This window comes from Neoarius graeffei, chromosome 8, assembly GCF_027579695.1.
Source record: "Neoarius graeffei isolate fNeoGra1 chromosome 8, fNeoGra1.pri, whole genome shotgun sequence".
NCBI classification, from domain to species: domain Eukaryota; kingdom Metazoa; phylum Chordata; class Actinopteri; order Siluriformes; family Ariidae; genus Neoarius; species Neoarius graeffei.
The window spans coordinates 43,954,213-43,963,679 of NC_083576.1; the positions used below are offsets into that span (position 1 = coordinate 43,954,213).

The window sequence follows — 9,467 nt, forward strand, 5'->3', positions numbered from 1 at the left end:
AAGATGGCGGCATGATACCTACACATGGTAGACTTTATGATCCATTCACCAAGCTGATTCATTTTGGGCGAGCTTTCAACCTATTTGGTCTTTTGGGTAATATGCTTTAAAATTAAAACAAAAGTTTGCTATTGCACTAGCTTCCAAAAATCCATCCTGAGCTTTCTCATTTAAACAGTTGAAGCAGTGGTTGAAAAGTCCCAAAATATTCAATTATTAATAAGTATAATTTGCTCTTTAGAGAAGTAAAAATGAAAATATGCTCTTACATTTCTGGAAGCAGTAAATCTCTGTCTGTACAAGCAGATATTGGCAGCTGGCCACAACTGTTTGGATTTCAGCTCCATAACATTGTGCCTGGCTTTCCTAAACCTGATGTGGAAAGCATGGAACAGACTGATTAGATTAGATAAAACTTTATTGATCCCTTTGGGTGGGTTCCCTCAGGGAAATTAAGATTCCAGCAGCATCATTACAGAAAAACAGTGTCAAGTGTATGTGAGCATCAGGGTTTCCTACACTTGAAAGGGAAGGACTCGGACACAGGATTCCACTCGTCTTGTATTTTATTGGTTTTCAGTGGAACTGACGTTATAGTAGAATTGTGGTAGGAGTGGGTTTTCTCAGAAGAAAAGGTAGAAGTAGAACCAGAATCAGAAGTAGAATCAGAAGTAGAAGCTAGAAGCTTGGAGCTTGAAGCCGAAGCTAGAAGGTGAAAAACCTTTAAACATACAAACATAAAATAAATGTATGAATAAATGCCTGTTTTTCTACAACAAAAGCATGTATGAATAAATGCTTGTTTTTCTATAACAAAACCCAAGTTAATTAGGCAACAATATATAAATATTTATGTATAAGGTAAATTAAGTATATTTTTACCATTTTTAATCATTCAGGTAATATGTTGCTGAACAAATATAAATGAACAGAAAACCAGTTTTAAACTAAGAACCATTTTAACCATTAGCCCTTTCACAGGCAGTTTAACTGAAGATATTTTACTACACGCCACTGATAAAGAAATTTTAAATCATTAAACCAATCACAGGTAAGGAACAAACATTTCTCATGCCCACGGATTACTGCGAGCACAGCGTTTGCATATAAAAAAGTTCAGTGGGTTTACCGGTAGCCTTTTTTGTCCTTTTTTCCCTGATGTGCTGTAAAGTTTGTGTTAGTCGCGAATTCTCTTTGCAACTGCTGCGCTGCTGCTTCGTTACAAACTGAATGTCAATTCTGCCTATCGTTCTAGAACGACCGCTGCCCTGCTAACTAGCGTTGTGATTGGCTGCCCTGCTAACTAGCGTTGTGATTGGCTGCCTGTTCAGCGCAGCGTGCGTGCGGTGGTAGCGCAGCGATTCAGCGTAGCAGGAAGTGGCGGAGGCAGCTGTCAATCATGTGAGCCTGCGTTCAGGCACTCCTTGTGGCAGGTCGCCGCAACACCTCCCACTCGATCTTGGTGTGGCGCGACACGGGAAGATCGCACCCATCAGGCGAGCTGGTCTCTGCTGACTTGTTCCTCCACTGGGAGGAGGACAATGAGGCGTCGTACATCCCGATGCATTGTAGTACCCTGTGGGTCCCAGGACTTTTCGGTTGGCTTTGGAGTCTTCACCTGAGCACGTCCACCTAGGGGGACTTTCACATGGACATCCCGGACAATGCCTTTGGAGTCTGCATTCACACTGACCACTCTTGCAAGCTTGAATTGCCCCCTCAGTGCGTTTTGGTCGCAGAGCCACACTATGTCTCCGACGGCAACATTCCTTTTTGCAGTGTGCCACTTGCTGCGGATGAACAGGTTCGGACCTGCAAGTTGGCTCCAGGACCTCCAGAAGTGGCTAACTTGTGTTTGCATTTCTTGCAGTCTCTTGAAGGGGTAGGTGGTGTAGTCTACTGTTTTGAAGTCTCCAGTTTGTGTGGCTCGGTCAAGCAACAGTGTGTTTGGGGTTACGTAGTTGATGCGGTCCTCACGGCTCTGAACTCTGGCATCGATTGGCCTTTCGTTGGCAAGGTTAGCAGCTAGCTTAAGCACTGTCAGGAACTCACTGAAGGTAAGGCCTCCTCCGCCACTGAGGCTTTGCAGAGCTCTTTTGGTGACCTTGACAGCAGCTTCGGCAGCACCATTCCGGTGGGGTGAGTCAGCTGGAAGGATTTTCCACGTCCAGCAGGTACCGTTTTTGGCAGCATACTCTTCAAGTGATTCTTTGTTCAGTTGTCTCAGGTAAGTATACATTTCTTCCAGGACAGGTTTCGCTCCAATGAAGTTTGTTCCAGGATCGGACCAGATCTTCTGCGGATGACCACGGATTGAAGTGAACCTCTGGTAAGCAAGGAGGAAGCTCTCTGTTGTTAGAGTGTTTGCCAGTTCGACATGGATGGCTCGGCTTGACATACAGCAGAATAGTACGCCCCATACTTTCATGCTTGCTCTCCTTCTGACGTCATCCTTCACTTGATATGGTCTGAACAGGTCGACGGATGTGAACTGGAATGGCGCAGCTGGATTGACACGCTCTTCAGGTAAGTCACCCATGATTTGCTGACAGGTTCTTGCTCTTTCCTTCTTGCAGATGATGCAGTTGTTGACAACTTTTTGGGCCAGAATTCTTCCTCTGATCACCCAGGCTCTCTTTCGCATCCGCAGCAGAGTTCCTGCCACTCCGTCATGTCCCTCACTGTGTGCTTCACGGGCCAGGAGAGTGGAGACCCAGGCTTGGTATGGTAGCAGGGGAACAGCATTATGGTCCTCTTTGAAGGCCTGTATCCGCCCTCCACACATCAGGATCCCAGTTACTTGGTCTTTGTGTACAACAAGCCTGTCAGTAGTTGTATTTGGGAAGTTCACACCTTCTTGCGCTGCCAGACATAGTTTCAGGAACACGTTTTTCCTTTCGCTGACAGTGATGACGCCAGATGAAGGTATTGCCTCCCACTTTGCTTCATCTCCCCTCTTGGCGTGCAAGAACTTCTTAGCCGCCCTCCAAATCCATGCAACCGTTCCGACCAGCCGTCTTAGACTGCTGAAGCGCCTTTCGTCCAATAGATGTTGGACTGCTGCTACTGTTGGTGGCGGGTTTCTGGACTTGGATTGTGCTTCGTCCTGGACTGCAATTGGGCTTTGTGTCTTCAGCTGACTTCGGGTGAGTACAGCAGTGAATGTTTTCTTCTGCGTTTTTGTGACGTTGTCTCTTGCCTGTGCAGCAACATCTTTCGCTGACTTTTTTGGCCACTCACTCTCAGGAAGCTGAAGGAACTGCGGACCTGACTGCCACTTGGATTTCTCGATTAGGTCATCAGGACTGGCCCCTCGGGTGATAATATCTGCAATGTTCTCGGCACCTGGAATCCACCACCAATCTCGGATGTCAGTGCTGCTCTGGATCTCACCAACTCTGTTTGCGTAGAAGGTTTGGTATCCATAACTTTCACGCTGTATGGCACCCAAGATGGTCTGGCTGTTGACTAGATGATACCACCTCTTGACCTCGATTCGGCAGTGCTTTTGGAAGTAATTCTTCAGCCGTGCTGCAAAGACTGCTCCGCACATTTCTGCTTTCACAGAGTCACCTTTATGGTCAAGGGGGGTCAGCTTAGCCTTGGCCTCAACTAGCCTTACTACGACACCATGGCTGCAGCTCCAATGCAGGTACAGCACGGCACCATATGCACACTCACTGCCATCAGAGAAGGTGATTGCACATGGTCTTTCAGCTGGATCTGGCGGTGTGAGAGCTCTGGAAAATCTAACTTGGCTCAGCTCAGCGTACTCTTCGAGGAGCTTTATGGCATCGTCTCTGAGCTCTCTGGACAAGGCAGCATCCCAGGTGTCTTCTACGCAGTACATTACTTTTGCCTCTTGGAAGGCCCTGCGGATCAGGATGGCTCCCTTCTGTTTTGCTGGGGCCACAAGGCCGAGAGGGTCATAGAGACCAGAGACTTGGCTTAACAGCTCTCTTCTGGTTAGTGGGTCAGGGGTTTGTTCTCTCACTTGTTCTTTCAACAAGTCCTGGCCGAGGCGCATTTTCTTCTTCTTCTTGGAGAAGTTCACTGCAACCATGACATGTAACTTGTCATCGTCGATGGTGTAGCCGAGGCCCAGGGCTTTGTTATCCTCTTCGGTGAGTTGGTTTGGCAGGATCATGGTGTTTGACTCGATCTTCTCACCTCTCGACTCGCTCCTCCCACTTTGATCCGAGTAGATCCAGGGCTTCATGAAGAACCCTCCTGCTTGAAGGATCTGCTCAATGTTGGATGTGAGGCATTTCAGGTGGTCGAGGTTGTTGTGGGAAGTCAATATGTCATCAACATAGGCATCCTCTTCGAGGACACGTCTCTCCTCTTTGAAGTGGTTGAATGAAGGCAGGCTGGCGGTCTCTCGCATGGCAACTTGGGCTATGCAACCAGCAGGTTTGTCTCCAATGTTGACTCTTGTTATGGCGAATTCTTCAATCTCTGCATCTTCTGTGTCACGCCACAGAAATCTGTGCAGGTGGACTTCTCTTTCTTCAAGCCAGACAGAGTTGTACATTTTGCGGATGTCCCCTAAAGCTGCGAAGACACCAGCGCGGAACCTCAGCAGGACACCTCTGATCGGGTTCAGGACATCAGGGCCTTTGATCAGGATGTCGTTTAGGCTGAGGCCACTGTACTTCTGGCTGCTGTTCCATACTAGTCTCACTGGGGTGGAGACTGAATGTGGATTTGGGGCTATCAGGTGACTTATATACCACACTGGCCCGGTCCAGCTCTGCAGAACCTCTTTGGACAGCTTCACTGCAGCTCTGCGGCTCACCATTTAGTGGACTTGTGAGGTGTAGGCCACTTTCCACTCCGGTTCCTTCGCCAGCTGCCTCTCAGTTCTGCAGAACGTGGCTTCAACTGCTTTCTTGTTGTTGGGAAGAGATGCTGGGTCTTCTTTCCATGGGTACTTGGCGTGCCAGTGTGGTTCAGGGCTGTGGTGGTCTCCGGCCACATAAGTCAAGCCATCCCTCACCATCTCCATCTCCCTTTCTTTGGCCAGTGTCATTTCTTTCCCACCAGGCTGACAGTTCCCGCAGCGACATCCTCCACATCTCGGTTCGCAAGCTGCTCCAATGCTTTCCCATTTCCACCACTTCAGGAAGTCTCTGTTGCTAGTGGCTGTGTTGGACTGGGAGCTGGGATGTCTGGGAAACTGGGACTTTGCAGGTGAGTTTGGTGTATCTGACAGCTGCAGTGCGCATGGATCTTGCAAAGTGAGTCTTGGAGGTGTGGGCCGTTAAGGTGGCTTCTTCAAAGAGGTCCGGGTGTGTGCCTCCAATGGTTTTGCCAAGCGGGCCATCCCAGAGCACCAAGTCACCGACGGAATGAACCTTCTGGGGTACCAGCTGCCCTTCTTTGTGGCTGATGAGGAGTTGGATCTCCTTTGGTCTTGCCAGATCTTCCAGGGAGATGTCTGAGAAGATTTTCTGCAGTTTTTCTGCCGGGACATGTCTGTGGACTTCTGCTATTTTGTCAAGTCCATAGCAGATGAGTTGGTGTGCTTTGAGTGTCCCTCTTGGGGTGCTGACTCATATCTTAAGCAAGTAGCGCTTGGTTGCAACAGACACCTTCATCCCTCCAACGCCATGAACCTCCAGCGTAACGTCTTCACTTCTCAGGTTCAACTTGCTTGCAGCTTTGTGCGTTATGTAGTTTGTGTCTGATGCCAGGTCGATGAGGGTCCCGACACTCTGTCCGTCATTAGCAGTGACATTGAGGAGCATTAGGATGACTGGGTACTTGGTGAGGCAGTGTTCATCTAGAAGACCTCTCTCAGCAGCACTGGAGTTGAATGCCCTGGACGCTATGTTGCAGAAGGTATCTCGACACTGCTGTGCCAGCTCTGGTGTGAGTTTGGAGAGGAACTGCTCCTGGGTTTCAGTGAGTCTTCTGCCCTCAGCCCTCACTGGACTGAACTTGGGTGTTCTTTGGGACTGGGGTCTGGTAACTGGACAGAGGAGGAAGTGGTGTTGATCTTTGCATTCTGGATTCCCGCACAGGTAAGTGGTTTTCTTGCAGCTTTCACCAGTGTGGACTTCGAGGCATCTTTTGCAGGCACCGAGTTGTTGTGCTGCATCCCTCTTCTCCGATGGCTTTAGGTCGGTTCTAAACTTTCTGCAGAAGTACTGTTTTCTTCTGTGCTTTGGGTCACCACAGACGATGCAGCCTGCTGCGTCACTGTTGGATGACACTGCCGGACTGTTGGTTGCTTTTGTTCTGGCTTGCTTCAGGAACTTGGTCTTGTCCTTGGCAGGTTCAACGCCATCTTTCAGCTGGTCAAGTTGCTCATATATGGCTTCCTGTGACTTTAGGTAAGCCAGCAGCTTGTCAAAGCGGTTGTGACGGTCCACAGCATTACTCACGTCAGCAGCATAGGTGAGCCAGTCTTTCTTTAAAGTTTCTGGAAGCTTGCCCTCAATGGATTTGGTCACAATGGGGTTCTTTATGGCCTCGGCATTGTCCAGTTCATTTAAGTCGTAGAGAGCTTTTTCCACTGTTTGGATGAGCTCGATGACTCTTCTTGGCTGGCCGGCTTTGACTGCAGGAGTTGCTTGTAGATCTTCAATGATCTCGAGAGCAATGTTGGCTTGGTTCCCAAACCGGTTATCCAGGACTCTGAAGATTTCGTTTGAGGAGCTGTAGGTTGACAGGTGTAGGTTCCCGGCCACTTTTTCATCGATGCTGTCGAGCAGCTGGAATTTCTTGACCTCTCTAGACCCTGTCGGTTCACCCTGCTTCTGTAGAGCTTCCCACTCCTTCTTCCACCTGTAGTAACTTCGCTGGTTGCCAGCAAACTTTGGAAGGGCTGTGGCTTTCAGCTTTATTGCTGGCACTGGAGCTGTATGGTGGACAGTGGGCTCTTCAGATTCTGTCTTGATCTTTGCAGCTTTGATGAAGGCGGCCTTGCGCGACACCAGCTGGGGAAGTTGCACTTCGAGCTCTGTCATGCGGTGATCAGTCTCTTTGTTCTGCAGCGGGAGCCCAGCGGTTCCAGTCACGGTGCGCTTCTTTTGCCTTCAGCACCAACATCTCAAAGTGCTTCAGCATGAACTCGTATGCCTCCAGAGTCACATCGAGCTGGGCAGAGGAGACGCTCTTGCAGTCAGCTTCAGCGATGTATAGAGCAAGGGGCAGCTCTTTCTCCCCATACGATTCCCAGAGTGTTTGTTGAATTAGGAGCTTTGCTTCTTTAGTCCTCTGCTTACAGTATGCCTCTATCTTCTCCAGGTCGGCTTTCTTCTCGGCGCCCAGGTCCTCTACAGCGGCTGCAGCTGCTTCTGCCATGTAGGCGGCCTCAATCTCTTCGTTCGCCTCCATGAGTCTCGAGCTTTCTGCTATAAGCTTGTTGAAGTTTTGCTTTAGCTCCTCCACAGTCATCTCTGAGTGTGTTCTTGCAATGCAGTTAGCAAGACGGGAGAAAAGTCTTTTGGCTGTGGTTCGCTCTGTTTTCAGTTCTTCCAACAACTTCGCCATTTCGTTTCTTTTTTCCAGATGACTTCTAGCTTTATCCTCCAGGCCCCCAGGTGAAGTGTCTTCCCTCTCTGTTGGGTTGTGGCACGAGTGGAGTCTTGCTTCTTGGTCACTGGTTTCGGTTTGATGCACTGGTGCAGCGGTGATTCACTGGCAGTCGTCTGGCAGTCGTCAGTTTCCACTGGTGCATCGGTTTTTCACTGTCAAGTGTATGTGAGCATCAGGGTTTCCCACACTTGAAAGGGAAGGACTCGGACACAGGATTCCACTCGTCTTGTATTTTATTGGTTTTCAGTGGAACTGACGTTATAGTAGAATTGTGGTAGTAGTGGGTTTTCTCAGAAGAAAAGGTAGAAGTAGAACCAGAATCAGAAGTAGAATCAGAAGTAGAAGCTAGAAGCTTGGAGCTTGAAGCCGAAGCTAGAAGGTGAAAAACCTTTAAACATACAAACATAAAATAAATGTATGAATAAATGCCTGTTTTTCTACAACAAAAGCATGTATGAATAAATGCTTGTTTTTCTATAACAAAACCCAAGTTAATTAGGCAACAATATATATAAGGTAAATTAAGTATATTTTAACCATTTTTAATCATTCAGGTAATATGTTGCTGAACAAATATAAATGAACAGAAAACCAGTTTTAAACTAAGAACCATTTTAACCGTTAGCCCTTTCACAGGCAGTTTAACTGAAGATATTTTACTACACGCCACTGATAAAGAAAGTTTAAACCATTAAACCAATCACAGGTAAGGAACAAACATTTCTCATGCCCACGGATTACTGCAAGCGCAGCATTTGCATATAAAAAAGTTCAGTGGGTTTACCGGTAGCATTTTTTGTCCTTTTTTCCCTGATGTGCTGTAAAGTTTGTGTTAGTCACGAATTCTCTTTGCAACTGCTGCGCTGCTGCTTCGTTACAAACTGAATGTCAATTCTGCCTATCATTCTAGAATGACCGCTGCCCTGCTAACTAGCATTGTGATTGGCTGCCCTGCTAACTAGCGTTGTGATTGGCTGCCTGTTCAGCGCAGCGTGCGTGCGGTGGTAGCGCAGCGATTCAGCATAGCAGGAAGTGGCGGAGGCAGCTGTCAATCATGTGAGCCTGCGTTCAGGCACTCCTTGTGGCAGGTCGCCGCAACAAACAGAGAAAAGAAATAGAGAAAACTTCCAGATAAATTAAGTATTACATATACAAATATATAAAAAGAATAAGATATGGGGAAGAGAGGAAGGGGGAGAAGGAGGGGGAAGAAGAAAAAAAGGGAAAAAAAGGTGGGGAGAAGGGGGGCGGCGGTAGGAGAGATATTGCACTTTATATTGCACATTGTCCGGTATTGCTTATTGTTAGGCGAGGCTACTGCTCCTTCCCGTCCTCTGTCCTCCTGTTACCCCTCCTCCCCCCCCAGAGAGGAGTTGTACAGTCTGATGGCATGAGGGACAAAGGAGTTTTTGAGTCTGTTCGTCCTGCACTTGGGAAGGAGCATTCTGTCACTGAACAGGCTCCTCTGGTTGCTGATGACGGTGTGCAGAGGGTGACTTGCATCGTCCATGATGTTAAATAGTTTGTCCATAGACCTCTTCTCTGACACCATCACCAGAGAGTCCAGCTTCATGCCGACCACAGAGCCAGCCTGCCTGATCAGTTTGTCCAGCCTGGATATGTCCTTCTTGGATGTGCTGCCCCCCCAGCACACCACAGTGAAAAACAGGAGACTGGTAACCACAGACTGATAGAACATCCACAGGAGTTTCCTGCAGATGCTAAAGGACCACAACCTCCTAAGGAAGTATAGCCTGCTCTGTCCCTTCCTGTACAAGTGTTTGGTGTTGCAAGTCCAGTCCAGCTTGCTGTCCAGTCACAGCCCGAGGTACTTGAAGGAATCCACAGCCTCCACCTTGACTCCCTCGATCAGAACTGGTCGTGACCTTGGTCTAAACCTCCCAAAGTCAATGACCAGCTCC

At 48.2% G+C, this 9,467-nt stretch overlaps 1 protein-coding gene across 1 annotated transcript; it reads right to left on the reverse strand.

Annotated features, from left to right (window-relative positions):
* Positions 1 to 586: 586 nt before the first annotated feature.
* Positions 587 to 4,801, reverse strand: LOC132889899 (uncharacterized). The gene is made up of 3 exons (XM_060926717.1): positions 4,171 to 4,801; positions 1,130 to 3,903; positions 587 to 721 (listed from the first exon to the last, which is right to left on the reverse strand). Exons 1-2 carry the CDS (start codon positions 4,799 to 4,801, stop codon positions 1,493 to 1,495), a joined length of 3,042 nt encoding a protein of 1,013 aa, XP_060782700.1. The 3' UTR covers positions 587 to 721; positions 1,130 to 1,492.
* Positions 4,802 to 9,467: the final 4,666 nt, after the last annotated feature.